Here is a 16042-nt window from a genome sequence, read left to right on the forward strand (position 1 = left end):
GCAGCCCGCCTAAGAGTCGGATTTTGCATTTTTGCTCTGAAAAATTTATAATAAATTAAATACGGACTCCTGGCTAACCCAACCTTACCCGTTGCTAGCTGCGTATTTCACCAAATTTATTATAAATTTTATTTTTACGTTTTTTCCAAAAAATAGCTCTTTAGCGGGCTGCGGACAATTCTACTGATTAGAAATATCGTAAATTTAATCGGATTCATTCAGTATTTTGGCTAAAATCTTATATAAACGAATCCGTAGTTCCCGGCCGGCCGACAGGCGTCTCCACCGTGTCGCCTGCCGACCCTTAACTCAAACGATTTTTCGAGCATATTAAGACACGTGATCGACACATGGGAAACATAACCTGTTTTAAATTAATTAAATAATATTAAATAATTTGTACAAGTTGATGATCCTCTCTTAAGTTAAAAATTCAATATAATAAAATAATAAAAAATACAACGTGTATCACTACGAACGTAGTCATTAATAATTATTATCTCAAGAGAAGATTGATAATGATAAAAGAAGAAGAATAAACTGAAAACAAAGCGATTTTAATTATTATTGTAACATTGCATAACGGGAAGATGCTGGTTTATCAGGAAGCAGAAGTAATTACATTTTTATATTATTAAAAATATATACAGGAAGATAAATATTTGTGAATTTTATTGATATATTTTATATATTTTGTTTGTTTATTCTCAAATATGCATAATAATCAATGTTTATTCAGCAAATCCAAGCACAAACTATCATTGTTATTTATCCTGGCTGTATATATCTTCGTATGGATCATACTTCTGATCTGAAGCCTGTTACATTGTTATATGCAGTGTTAAGGAGACGCTTGCCAAGTGGAATAAAATACAAAGACAGTTTTCTGTCACTAGCTGTAATGTCAGTAAGTATAAATAAGTATGATATTATGATAAGAGGATTTTGTTATTAACATTGCTTTTTATAGATGAAGGAGTTGACACAAGCAATGGAAGAGTCTCGGCTGCAGATATCGCATATTTTACAATTTTATTTACAATCGGATGGAAGTCGAAGGTATGCAACTCCACCACAGCAAATAGCAGCCTTTAATTGCAGATCCAACCCAGAAATCTCCGTTCCATGTAACATGAAATGGACAAAAACTACTATCATGTGACATAGTTGTTAAGTTTACAGAAGAAAACATTTGTTGTTAGAAAGTCAAAACAACAGAGACATATATCTTGCAGGTATTTTTTTATCATCCCTTATAAAATGAAATTATATATTTTTTCCTTCTTTATATAAGTATTCATTTTTCAAACAAGTATATTTATATAAAGTATTATGTAAAATTTTTCTACAAAGTATTATTTATGTAAAAAAAGAATAGAAAGTAAGACAATTTATATAGTACAGTATCAATTATATAAACTAAAGATAAACATTAAAAATATATTTCTAATATTTATATGAAAACTTTAGAAATAAGAACAATATCGCTTCATATAATCTTTAAGTTCAGTCAATCATGTTAATATTTTAATTACGTATTATTTAATTACGAATTTAAATTTAATTCGATTTCTGTTTTAGAGACTAAAAGCATAAAAGAATAAAGGAAGATTATTCTTTAAATTATTCATCAAAAATGCAAAAGAAAACTGCGGCTAATGCACATTTGTGCACTATTTGCTAGGGAGCATCGATTCATCAGTGTTGATTAATTTGGATCGCTGCCAATAGAAAACCAATAGCAATACCATTGATCAGAAGGCATTGGTCGATCAGTCATTATTGGTACATATATTGGTAGTTCCACCTCTTTCTTGCTAATTGGGGTTTCAGATAAGTAAGAGAAAACACGTGTTTCTGTCAACTAAGCTGCCGAGCAGGCACGTGCGAAATCCATTGGAGAAGAACTCGAAAGCAAATCGACATTCTACCGTAAATCTTCGATCGGATCGTATTCCGCACGTCGATCTAACATTAATCCTGACTTTTTGCGCTCCGACATAATGCTGAAGACGAATTATACAGCCAGCGACGATGAGCATTGTCAAGTCAACTATCTGAAGACACCTAAGAAATCGGAGAACGACACAAAGGAATATAGGTCAGACAATGTTTGGAACACGTTCTTTTTTTTTCCTTTTTTTCGATAAGTAAATACAGCTTCAAAGGACATGCTGTTTAGCTTTCTAGCATAATGACAATTTTCCGGAGAAATATTTTTATTTTACGGAAAGAATTATGATTTTTTTTTATCTTGATAATGTGTCATCTTATCTAAAGTACATCGTAAATGTTATTAAAAATTTTAAATGATTGTAAAACGTTTTACATTTTATATATTTTGTTTACATGTTTTCATTATCTGTTATTTCAAACACTTGACTCATTTTAATGACCTTTTTGAAAAGAGGAATTTCTTCATAGTGTTTTTCATTATAATATTATTATGGCTTTTAGATATAATTATGTTAATATAGAAATACCTTTAAAACTACCTATAAATACAATTTATTTTAAATAATAAAAAAAAAACACATGTACTATTTTTTAAAAGATATATTTTTGAGATTATATTTGTTTTGATTACATTTGATGATACTTGATACGAAATTTATATATTTTTTTATTTCTTAAAAGTATTTGGTAAATCAAACATTTTTTAATTACTGATATATTGATTAGACATTCTTATTCTGTCAATATTATTATGTCTATCAATTTTAGAGTCATCAGATTACAAAATGGTTTGACAGCTTTGCTAATAGCTGATATGCATTCAGAAACATGTGCTTCCCAAAATAATGACCAGAATAAAGGTGAATATCAAAGATGGTTTCAAATTATATCAATTTGAAAAATTTAAGTAGATAATACATAAAATAAACAATGTGTACTATAGAAAAAATATTAATATAATTATTTGTGGTATATTATATATATGAAGATGTGTAATATTTGTTATTTATCATTATAGCTACAGCAAGTAGTGAAGATGAAACCAAATATAATAATAGTAATCAAGATTTTGATAAACAATATGACGAAAAAAAAGGGGGTGAAGATACAAATAAGTCTGACGAAGAATATGGTTCTCCACCATCTAAGAAAATCAAAAGAGATACAAAGAGGGAATTGCTAGATCGTTATACAAATCAGCGAGTATGTTTTTTTTTTTTTTCTAATATGATTTATCTCATTTATTGACGATAATAAATTATATGATTTGAATATGTCTATATATATATATATTTTTTTTTAACAGGCACAATGTGGGTTATGCGTGGGAGTAGGTAGTTTTAGCGATCCACCGGAAATTCCAGGCATGGCACGTCTCTTCGAGCATATGGTTTTTTGGGGATCAGAGAAATATTCGCAAGTAATAAACCCTGGTGGATCCACTATAAGGAGATTCGTTTATTGCATTTTATTACCCAAGTACTATTTTATTTGCAGGAAAATAATTTTTGCACATTTATCAATAAGTACGACGGCTATGTCAACGCCTGCACGTATTGCGAGTATACGACATTTTACTATGATGTCCCGGAGAAGCACCTGTTACCAACTCTTGATCGTTTTGCCCAAATTTTTATTAAACCCTTGCTGAAAAAAGACGCCATGAAACATAAACGAGAAGCCGTGGAAAGCAGTATATATTATTATTATTGTAATAACAGCAGTCGTACTTGGTAGAATCGATAAATCTTCTTATAGATTTTCAGTTGGTCTTTTCTGACGACGACAATAGAAAGAATCAAATGCTCTCTTTTTTCGCGCAAGCTGGTCATCCAGCCAGCAAGTTCGTCTGGGGCAATTTGATAACATTGCGCGACAATGTGGACGACGACAAGCTATACGAAGAATTGCACAAGTTTAAAGAACGCCATTATAGCGCCCACAGAATGAAACTGGCTATACAGGTAAATTTCGGTTCATTGAAACCATGACAAAGATTAAATTATTGAATCAAACGCCAAACAATGTATGTTTGCAGGCGAGCTTGTCGCTAGATACTCTGGAGAAGCTTGTTACGACGTACTTCGCTTCGATGCCGAACAACGGACTGCCACCGGATGACTTTACCGAGTTCAAAGGTGGCATTTCTTTCAATACTCCTGCCTTTCGAAAAATATATATGATTAAATCCATCAAAGATATTAACAAAGTATGTTAACCATAAAATACTGATGTTACAAATTAATGATCTTTGTGGTAATACTAAGCCATACGTGGAAAAGTATTTATTTGTGGATTCGAAGTTATATCTTTTTGGAGGAAAATCGATTGAGAAATAATATTTCAATGATTAATTCTGGATAAAAATATTAAATTTTGTAATTAAATAATAAATATTAAATATCGTAATTTGTGACATATTTCCATTGACTTAGTGAATTACTGCTAAAATTATTAAATGCTTTATTATCTTTGTTTTATTACTATATAATTAGCATTACTATATAAACCAAACAGAATGAGTATATTAATTTTTGTATTCTATAAAAATTAATATGTAACATTGAAATTGCATTTTGCAGTTACAAATAACATGGGCGATGCCTTCGATATGTGATTTCGATAAAAGTAAATCGCCGCATCATTTCATCACGCGTTTTATAGACTATGCGCAGGAATATTTCCTAAATAAGTACCTGCGTAAAAAAATGTGGGAGGGCATGCTTGATACATTAAACTATAACGATTATGATTTCGAGCATAATTCGATGTATACATTATTGAAGCTCACCTTGCAGCTTACGGACGAAGGTCAGGCACACTTTGAGGAAGTGCTGGATGCGATATTTTCTTTTATCAATTTTTTGAGAATGCTAGACACGCAGAAGAAAATTTACGATGAAAGATTTAAGACCGACTATATAAATTTCATGTAAAGGAATCTCAAAGATAGAATACTAATTTAGTTGATTTCGGAAGAAAAAACCGCGAGAGAGAGAGAGAGAAATATCAAAATGTGATATATGACTTCGTTAAGTGACTATAGGTTTTTTTTGTAGGGACGCCAGGAATTCGGCAAAGTATTATTTAGAAGATTTGTGCAAGAATATGCATCATTATCCACCTCAACACTATATAATTGGAAATGAGCTTTACAAGTATAATCTAGAAGCCTTACAAGCGTGCTTGAACTATCTGAAGCCGCAAAACGCAAACATTATGATCTTAAGCAGAAAATTTAACGTGAAGTTAGATAAGATCGAGCCGTGGTTCAATATTAGGTATACAGATATCGAAATACCGCAAGAATGGATCGAGCGCTGGAAAAGTATCGAACCGTTGCCAGATTTTTATTTGCCGTTATGGAACAAATACTTCATCAGCGACTTTACCTTGGTACCGATGCCGATAGACATTCCGAAATTTCCTGTGAAAATATACAGCGACACAATATCCGAGATTTGGTTTTGTCCGTATCCTAAGCCCAACTGTTTAATGTATTTCCATTTCATCTCTTCTGTAATTTTTCAATCGCCAAAGAAGTAAGTAACAATGGAAACTGTAATAGTATGCAATAGTGGAATATGCATAGTTTTTCAATATTCTGAATTAATAACTAACTAGACAAATATTTCGCCATTGAAGATACTTTGAAGGATTATCAATTTCTCACGACTTTTTCATTAATATGTTGATAATGGTATTTCCAATCTAGTGGTTCTGAAAAATTAAAATTTTTAATTCGAGCAAATAATAGCATTCTGTTATTTAATTATATCACAGAATTAAATATATAATTATAATCTTATATCTATATTATTATAATCATATATATATATATATATATATATATATATATATATATCTCTTTATTGCATTTAATGTTTAAATGTTATAATGTTTATGTGTTTATTATTTGCATCTTTTGTTAAAAAAAAAAAAAACATTCATATTAATGATATTTCAGTGCAGCACTCACGAACTTGTACTGCGCAGCATTACAACAATTATTGCTTGAAGAAATATGTTTAGCAAGAATGGCCGGATTTAATATTGATGAGTTCATTGTCACTGAGAAGGGTATCCAAATAAAGTTGGAAGGATATAGAGAGAAACTGATGGTAAATTTTTTTTAGATTATCTAAATTATAGATATACTATATTTATATTCTTACAGCTCTTGCTATTCACTGTCGTGAAGTACATGGTGGACTATCCGAATCGTGTTACGCAGAAGTTATTCGAAGTTATGAAGAGGCAGGAGCTCAGAAAATTGCACAACACATTTATAGTACCCAGTAAACTCGTCTGGTATCTATATTTTATCTAGCATAATGTCGCAATTCTTGAATAATTAAAGAACAATTAATTTTACATTGTAAAATGAATTAAATCGAATTATTAATTTAATTTTATCTGTAACACTCGCGATTCTGATACTGTATTCTTTCGCAGGGATGTGAAAATGCATATACTCAAGCTTGTTCATTATACGTACGTCGACATGTACACTGCTCTACGCAACGTCAATTTTGAAGAGTTCCGAAACTTTGTCAAGTCCTTCAACGATCATTTCTACATTCAGTGTTTTGCGCAGGGCAACTTGACATCACGTATGGTAATCAAGATCGTGCGAGAATGCATCAAAATAATCAACTGCAAGTCGCTGCTTCCGAATATGCATCCACTGCAGATAAGAATCGTGCAGTTACCTCTGGGCCCGAATTATTTCAAGCTGAGAAACATGAACAGAATCAATGTGAATTCCATAGTGTTAAAATATTATCAGGCTGGAGTCGCATCGATTAAGTTATCGATGTTGCTTAATTTACTGCGTGTAAGTGGATAAATCCCATCATTTCACATTATTTATTCTTGAAACATGTGAAGAATCCTCGTATTTATTCGTACTTATTTGTACACTATTCCAAGTCAATATGATCAATCGGTGTATTTAAACATTTTTATTTTTGCATTTTACATTTCAATTTTTGTGTTCAGTTTTATTCGCTCAACATCACGTTCACATGTGATTATTTCAGATTATAATGAAGAAACCGTTGTTTAATCAGCTCAAACATAAGGAGCAACTTGGCGAAATCAATTGCTACAGTGTAAACTATTGGGGAGTTGTGGGATATAGTATTACGGTTCAAACTCAGGCCGACAAGTACACGACAGAGCACATAGATCAACGGATCGAAAACTTCTTGAAATTATTTAATAAGGTTTTGGAAGAAATGTCGGAGAAGGATCTGGATGATATCAAGGAAAAAATATATCAGTGCAATGTCGATCTGCAGATGGAAGTTAGAAAAAACTGGGACGAGATCAAGAGGGGACGATATATGTTCGACAGATTCGAGAGAGAAATGCTTGCGATAAAGGACATCAAGCTCAACGATCTGAAAGAGTGGTTTGCGAAGCACATGTTGAATGGAAGTAACATTAGAAAATTGAATATTCACGTGGTGGGAAGAAATCCGAAGGAGAGCACAGTTAACAAAGCGATCAGTGAGTTAATGATAATCCTTGTCAATGCTTCTCTGTCTTGTTTTGAAGTATGTCTATGCGAATAAATAATCATAGAGATATGAAGTATAGATCGCATAGTTCTCAATCAAGCATGCAATTTGGAAGACTCTTTTGTCTCTTTTTTTTATGAAAATTAAGAGAATGTAAGTGTGCTAAATAATTTTTATAGATATTGCGGAAGATTGCAACATGACGCAGTATTCCTTGGAATATATAACTAAGCAGTCCAAAGAAATGCAAGATTGTTATATTACTGATGTGGAAGATTACAAGAAAGATCTCTGTATATATCCAATAGATGAGGACTTTCCTCGTAATCAAATTTTGCTTTCCATAAATGATAATTTAATAACGATATAAATTTAGCCTTTTTAAAATAATAAATCATATTGCCTTCATACTTTGATATTTTTCTATTTATCAAAAACTTTTATTTAACTATTTAATTAGCCCTCGTATATAATGAACAACATGACTCGATCGAATGAGAACATATTATAATATAAAATGCGAGCGATTCTTTGCAAACTTTTAGGCTCTTACGTTTCTTTTGATTAGCAACATTCATGATGAGTGTTATCGGTGTATTTTCCATTTTCGGTGCAACAATAAATAAAACAAAAACATGTATTCATATATATGTCAGAAAATATTCTATTATATATAATGATAAATATCTATTCATATATAATGTCAGAAAATATTCTATTATATATAATATTATACATAACATATATTATATTTTATATTATATATGTTATATATTATATATATATTTTATATTATAAATATATTTTACATATATATGTATTAATAAATGTCTTGTCTGAAATTAAAAGAAATATAGTTTCCGAGTTTTTTTTTGTATAACATCGTTTATATATTATAATATCGTTTATATTTCTATTTGCTTTGCATTATCAGAAAGTAAAAAATCGAAAATGAAATTAGTCATGATTCTGTAATATTAATTATAAGATATATGCTGAAAGAAAATCTTGATCAAGTTCTTTTATTTTTTATCTTTAATTTAAATAAAATTTCTCTCTCTATATATATATATATATATATATATATATATATAAAATAAATAAAGCTAAAGTTTTTATTATGAAATTCTCTTTATTTTTGAAATTATAAGAACAATATGGCAGAACCAATAACCAATCAGAGAGATTTGTTATCTCTTGATCACTTTCTCAAAATGTCGCCACACGTTGTTCTGTATGACACGTGGTCTCTCCCTCTTTCTACGGCAGATTGGTGTCAGATGCGGGAGAAAACACGTGTGTCTATCAACTAAGGTGCCGAAGGAGCACGTGCGAAATCCACCGGAGAGGAAATCGAAAGCAAATCGAGATCCTGTCGTGACTTCCTCGTTCGCATCGTATTCCGCACGTCGATCTAACCTCAGTCCTGATCCTTTGCACTCCGACATAATGCCGGAGACAAATCAAACAGCCAGCGACAAAAAATGTCCTCGAGTCGAGTACCTGGACACGCCTGTGAAATCGGAGAACGATACGAAGGAATATAGGTTAGACAATAGGATATTTAGAACATGGTTTTTTTTCCCTTTTTTCGACGAGTAAATACAGCTTTGTGCGAAGGACACGCTTGCGTTTGGCTTTCTAGAATAACGATAATTTTGCGAAAGGAATATCCTTATTTTGTGGGGAGGCAATTAAAATTTTTTTATCTTGATAATGTAAAACGTTTTACATGCTATATATTTTGTCACATATTTTCATTATCTGTTATTTTAGTCAATTAGCTCATTTAATGATCTTTTTAAAAAATATTTTATAATATTTTTTTGTAGTGTTTTTTGTTCCAACTTTATTAGATAAATTGTTATGCTAATGTGAAAATAAGCTGTTGAGATCACCTATAAAGATATATCCAATTTATGTTAATCAATGATGAAAAAATACATGTATTATTTTTTAAAAGATATTTTTGAGAGTAAATTTGTATATTTGATACAAAATTTACATTTTTTTTTGTTTTTTCAAAGTATTTGGCAAACCAAACATTTTTTAATTACTGATATATTGATTAAACATTCTTATTTTGTCACTAATATTATTACGTCTATCAAATTTAGAGCCATCAGATTAAAGAATGGTTTGACAGCTTTGCTAATAGCTGATTTACATTCAAGAACAAATGCTTTCCAAGATGTTGATCAGGATAGAGGTGAGTAATTAAAATTGGTTAAATCATATTAATTTGAAAAAATTTAAGTATTTAAATAGATACATGTATAAAATATAAATGTGAATATAGGAAAAGAAACTAATATAATTATTTGTGGTATATATATGAAGAAATAATGTTTGCTATTTATCAATGACTAGCAAGTAGCAAGAATGCAATCAAAGATGAGGATAGTGATGAAGATGAAGATGATGAAAGTGACGAGGAAAGTGACGAGGAAGATGAAGATGATGGCGAGGGGGATGATATCGAGGATGAAGATGAAGATTTTAGTGATTTAGATGAAATGCATGAAAATGAAGACAGTTTTTCATCATCATCAGGGAAACAAATCAAGAGACATACAAAGATGGTATTGATAGATCGTTATACAAATCAGAGAGTATGTTTTTTTTTAAATATTTTTTTTTATCTCATTTATTAATGATAATAAGTTATTTAATTAGAGTTTAGTTATATATATATGTATATATATTTTTTTTTGTTTAAACAGGCAGCGTGTGGTTTATGTGTAGGAGTAGGCAGTTTTAGCGATCCACCGGAAATTCCAGGCATGGCGCATTTCCTCGAGCATATGGTTTTTATGGGATCAGAGAAATTTCCAGAAGTAATAAACTGGATTCACTAGAAAAAAATCGTGCATTTAATCACGTAACTCACGTAACATTTTATTTGCAGGAAAATGATTTCGACGCGTATCTCAGCAAGCGCGGCGGCTCGTCCAACGCCGAGACGGATTGCGAGCATACAACGTTTTACTTTGATGTCCAGGAGAAGCATCTGGTAAAAGCTCTCGATCGTTTCGCTCAATTTTTTATTAAGCCCTTGATGAGGAAAGACGCCATCACGCGCGAACGAGAAGCCGTGGAAAGCGGTACATATTATTATAATTATTACATACTATACATATTATAATTGTACATATAAACAAAACTGTCGTACTTTGCAAAATCGATAATTTTCTTATATATCGATACATTTTCTTATAGAATTTCAGTCAGCCTTGCCTTATGACGACAATAGAAAGGAACAATTGTTCTCCTCTTTCGCACGAGATGGTCATCCAGCTAGCAAGTTTGTTTGGGGCAATTTGATAACATTGCGCGACAATGTGGACGATGACAAGCTATACGAAGAGCTGCACAAGTTTAAAGAACGCCATTACAGCGCCCACAGAATGAAACTGACTATACAGGTAGAGTTCGCTTCGTTGAAATTAAGACAAAGATCAATAAATAATTTAATCAAACGCCGCTAATTTACAACAACGTCTGTTTGCAGGCGAGATTGTCGCTGGATACCCTAGAAGAGTACGTCATGACGTACTTCGCTGATGTGCCGAACAACGAACTGCCACTGGATGACTTTACCGAATTTAAAGGCGGCATTTCTTTCGATACTCCTGCTTTCCGAAGAATATACAAAATAAAACCCATCAAAGATATTAGCCAAGTACGTAAGAGTAAAAAATGATTTTTATGATAATACCAAGTCATACATGGAATATCTATTGACTTTATATCTTTGCTTTGTAATATTGCATATATATTCATACATCTATTTATTAATTATTATGTAAGCCAAATAGAATATGCAATTAGAATGAGTATCAATCTTCATATTCTATAAAAATTTATATGTTACATCGAGATTGCATTTTGCAGTTAGACATAACATGGGTGATGCCTTCGCTGCTTGATTTCTATAAAAGTAAACCACATCAATATGTTTCGTGGATCATCGGGCATGAAGGGAAAGGTTCCTTAATCAGTTACCTACGTAGGAAAATGTGGGTCATTGATGTATTCAGTGGCAATAGCGAGAGTGGTTTCGAGCACAGCTCTATGTATTCTTTATTCAAACTCAACGTGATTCTCACGGATGAAGGGCAGAAACACTTTGAAGAAGTGCTGGATGCGGTATTTTCTTTTATCAATTTATTAAAATTGGAAGGCCCGCAGAAGAGGATTTACGACGATATCTATAAGATCGAAGAAACTAATTTTAGGTAAAGGAATCTTAAAAATAGAAACGAATACTAATAAGAATATAATTAGTTGATTTTGAAAGAGAAACCGCGATAGGGAGGTGTCAAATTGTGATACATGACTTTGTTAAGTAACTATACATAGATTTTTCTTTGTAGATTTGCCAATGAGCAGGATCCGATAGAATATGTGGAGGATTTATGCGAAAGTATGCATTTTTATCCGCCGTGCGATTATTTAACTGGAACCGAGCTTTACTTCGAGTACGATTCAGAAGCCATAAAAAAGTGTCTGGACTACCTGAAGCCGGAAAATATGAACATCATGATCTTCAATGGAAAATTTAACACAGAATTAGACAAGGTCGAGCCGTGGTTCAAAACTAGGTACACGGACGTTGAAATACCGCTGGAATGGATCGAGCGCTGGAAAATCATCAAACCGTTGCCAGATTTTCACTTGCCGTCTCCGAACACATACCTCATCAGTGACTTTACCTTGATACCGACGCCAGCCGACGTGCCGAAATTTCCTGTGAAAATACACAGCGACACCATCTCCGAGATTTGGTATCGTCCGGATACCAAGTTCCGGCTGCCTGAATGTTACATGCATTTCCATTTCGTATCTCCACTGAGACTTCAATCGGCAGAGAAGTAAGTAACAATGGAAGCTGTAAGAGTATGGAATATACATAGTTTTTGTAATATTTTAAATTAATAATTAATTAGACTAATATTTCACTATCGAGGATACTTTGCAGGATTATCATTTTTCACGATTCTTTTATTAATATATCGATAATGGCATTTTTAATCAAATAGCTCTGAAAAATTAAAATCTTTAATTAAATGTAGAATTATTTGTGCTCCAAATGTTTTGCTTTCAATTTTCTATAATTTGAAAACTTGGTACTGTCGCGACATTCTCTCTAAATTGATCGAAAAATAATAAAAATTGTAGTTGAGCATGCATATTTCGAGAGATTCCTTTTTAATATACCTATATGTATATATTTAAATGTTATGATTTGTATATATATTTATTTGCACACACACACATCTTTCATTAAAAAGAAAACATTCACATTAATGATATCTCAGTGCAGCTCTTATGGATTTGTACTGCAATGCACTAAAACTGTTGTTGGTCGAAGAAATATATCCAGCATTAACGACCGGATATAATTTTTCGACTACTGTCACCGAGAGGGGTATCCAAATAATGTTGAATGGATTTAACGAGAAACTGCCGGTAAGTTTTTTTTCCCAGAAGATATTTGAATTATAGATACAAACTCTATATCTATATTCTTACATTGCGCAGCTTTTACTATTCACTGTCGTGAAATATATGGTGGACTACCCAAATCTTATTACGAAGGAGTTATTCGAAATTTTGAAGGAGCAGCAGCTCAAGACATTCTACAACACATTTATTAAACCCAAGAGACTCGTCAGGTATCTATTCGTTATCTAGCATGACTGTCACAGTGAATAATTGAATAATCGAATAAAACAATTAATTATACATTGTAAAATAAATTATATCGAATTATATATTTAATTAATCGCTAACACGCGCGATTCTGTATATCTGTATTCTAATTTCCGTATTTTTTTTGCAGGGAAGTACAGTTGTATTTACTCAAGTACGTCTATTACACGAGCATCGACTTGCATACCCTTCTACGCAACGTCAATTTCGAAGAGTTCCAAAACTTTATCAAGGCCTTCAATGATCGTTTCTATATTCAGTGCCTTGTGCAAGGCAACATGACTCAAGAGGCCGCGCTCGAGAACGTGCAACAATGCATCAAAATAATTAACTGCAAGCCGCTGTCCTTGAGTATGTTACCGGACATAAGAATCATGCAGATACCCCTGGGCACATATTATTGCAAATTGAGAAACATGAACAAAACCGACGCGAATTCTATGGTGTCGAATTACTATCAGTCTGGACTCACGTCAATCGAGTTATCGGTGTTGCTCGATTTACTTATGGTAAGTGGATAAATCCTATCATTTCACAGTTATACTTAAAACACGTGCAGAATCCTCACATTTATTCGTATCTCATTTGTATTCCAAATATAGTTAATCGAGTATGTAAAAAATTTTTATTTTTGCATTTTACATTTCAACTTTTGCGTTCAGTTTTATTCGCTCAACATCACGTCCAATGTGATTATTTCAGATGATAATGGAGGAACCGCTGTTTAATCAGCTCAGAACTAAGGAGCAGCTCGGCTACAACGTCTTTTCCTTTTGCAAATTCGTCCACGGAGTTGTGGGATATAATATTACGATTCAAACTCAGGCGGACAAGTACACGACCGAGCACGTGGATCAACGGATCGAAAACTTCTTGAAATCATTTAATAAGATTTTGAAAGAATTTACGGAAGATGATCTGGATGATGTCAAACAGGCGTTGATAAAAGTGAAGCTGTGCGTCGATATCGATCTGCACGAGGAAGTTATGAGAAACTGGGACGAGATCACATTGTGGCGATACATGTTCGACAAACTCGAGAGAGAGGTGCCTGCGATAAAAGACATCAAGCTCAATTATCTGAGAGAGTGGGTTAAGAACCACACGTCGAACGGAAGTAACTTTAGAAAACTGAGTATTCACGTGGTAGGAAGAAACCCGAAGGAAGGCACAGTCGACGAAACGAACAGTGAGTTGATGATAATCCTTGTCGATGTTTCTCTGTCTCGTTTTGATGTATGTCTATGCGAATGAATAATAATCATAAATGTATGAAGTATAGATTCCCAATCAAGCGTGCAATTTAAGAGACCCTTTTGTCTCTTATTTTTTGTAAAAATTTTTATGAATCAAGTTGAAGAGATAAAAATATACTTTTTGCATTCTCTTTCTAATTATGCATATATAATAATGATCAAGAAATTGGCACAATCTATACTTGCACATCTATGATAATAATTCTTACGTTTTTATCTTTTTTGCTGAATGCTATCATTTCTAGCTTCTTATTATACTATGTACACGAGAATGCAGAGTGTAATAATGCGAATTTGAAGTGATATATTTGAAAGAACAATCGCACGTCGAAATAAATATAAGTAGTAGAGATTTCTCATGAAGTGTTTGAGAAATCGACAAATAATATATGAGAAAAAATGATTGAGAGAATGACTTTATAATGAGAAAGAAAGTAAAAATATTCGCGAACAGACGAAGAATATGAGCATCATATTATGACGAATCGTGTAAGCATGATTAGTTGCGCAAAAGAGTATTAGTACTTTATTCACACTTACGATGTGAAAATTAGTGTAGCATAATAGAATGCTTATATAATTGTGTTATACTTGTGTAAATAATTATAATTAATCTGAGATTCCAAAAATGAAAAGTTTAAAAAAAATTAAAAATTGCAAATAGTTATATGCTTCTATTATAATATTTCTGTAGAAAATCAACTCAAGTGCTAAATAATTTTCCATTTACAGATATTGTGGAGGATCGTAACAAGGCGGAATATTCCTTGGAATATATAACCAAACAGAACGAAGAAACGCAAGATTATCATATTACTGATGTGGAGGCTTACAAGAACACTCTCTATGTGTATCCAGTAAGTGAAGGGACGATTAAGCCTTTGAAAGGACCGAATAAATGATGTTCTAGTAATGATAGCGATTTAATAATAATAAAATAATAAATCGTCGTATTGTCTCGATACTTTAATACTTTTTTATTTATCGAAAGCTTCAATTTAACACTAGCTCTAGCATGTAATAAACGATATAGCACGATTAAATAAGAATATATTATGAAATGCGCGCGATTTCTTGCAAATTGATAAATCTTCAGGCTTTTATATTTATTTTGACAAGCCACATTCACGATGGATGCCACTATTGATGGCATTTTCCATATTGCAATAATCTAAATAAAACAAGAACGTATATATTATACAAGCGAGAAATAAATTACATAATATTTCGTATTAAATTTAAACGCGAACAAATTTATGATATTAAACAGCGCAGAGAAGAATATAAATTATACAGGAGGATGCTTATTGTGGTATGCGAGTTCGATAAATAAAATACTTGCTAGGGATGCAATTTTTCATATTCTTTTTTTTTTAATTGTATTCAAGACATGACAACACGTTTTCAATAAATCATTAAACTTTCGAAAATGTCAGCCAACCGTATCCGAGAACCCTTTTCTCGCCCTTTCATCTCTTTCCCCGCTTCACGTTCTCCACTCTCGTGCTAAGAGCTTTCTTACAAGACTTCGATTGAAAGTTTGTTGTCTTTTACAAAAAGCCGCACATCACATATATCGCGCGCAAAAGG

General features: G+C 32.1%; 2 protein-coding genes and 1 pseudogene across 5 annotated transcripts; all 3 read left to right on the plus strand.

The window, feature by feature from the left end:
• Positions 1-314: 314 nt before the first annotated feature.
• On the plus strand, positions 315-1822 carry LOC145946066 (actin-related protein 8-like). 2 transcript variants are annotated; one of them, XM_083055465.1, is made up of 4 exons: positions 315-614; positions 740-907; positions 971-1235; positions 1582-1822. In XM_083055465.1, the coding sequence occupies exons 1-3, from the start codon at positions 591-593 to the stop codon at positions 1160-1162; spliced, it is 384 nt and encodes a 127-aa protein (XP_082911591.1). In that variant the 5' UTR covers positions 315-590; the 3' UTR covers positions 1163-1235; positions 1582-1822. The 2 variants fall into 2 exon arrangements, with proteins under 2 accessions (XP_082911591.1, XP_082911592.1); XM_083055466.1 differs by having other exon boundaries at positions 977-1235.
• LOC145946067 (nardilysin-like) lies at positions 1822-7891 on the plus strand (annotated as a pseudogene). The gene is made up of 14 exons (XR_014426974.1): positions 1822-2101; positions 2725-2816; positions 2975-3159; positions 3263-3376; positions 3454-3649; positions 3715-3920; positions 3995-4165; positions 4539-4888; positions 5016-5498; positions 5924-6077; positions 6134-6267; positions 6412-6793; positions 6999-7470; positions 7661-7891. The product of XR_014426974.1 is annotated as a nardilysin-like (transcript).
• An 810-nt stretch (positions 7892-8701) lies between these two features.
• LOC145946322 (nardilysin-like) lies at positions 8702-15416 on the plus strand. Of its 2 annotated transcripts, none has more exons than XM_083055887.1 (14): positions 8702-9028; positions 9599-9690; positions 9852-10093; positions 10205-10318; positions 10390-10585; positions 10701-10906; positions 10993-11163; positions 11376-11719; positions 11858-12355; positions 12803-12953; positions 13026-13159; positions 13327-13705; positions 13899-14385; positions 15185-15416. In XM_083055887.1, exons 1-14 carry the CDS (start codon positions 8718-8720, stop codon positions 15352-15354), a joined length of 3495 nt encoding a protein of 1164 aa, XP_082912013.1. In that variant the 5' UTR covers positions 8702-8717; the 3' UTR covers positions 15355-15416. The 2 variants fall into 2 exon arrangements, with proteins under 2 accessions (XP_082912013.1, XP_082912014.1); XM_083055888.1 differs by having other exon boundaries at positions 9852-10063.
• The last annotated feature ends 626 nt before the right edge of the window (positions 15417-16042 follow it).

The sequence above is a fragment of the Prenolepis imparis genome, unplaced genomic scaffold (genome assembly GCF_030444845.1).
Source record: "Prenolepis imparis isolate NDT839.2.m4 unplaced genomic scaffold, iyPreImpa1.0 SCAF_15, whole genome shotgun sequence".
Lineage (NCBI taxonomy): Eukaryota > Metazoa > Arthropoda > Insecta > Hymenoptera > Formicidae > Prenolepis > Prenolepis imparis.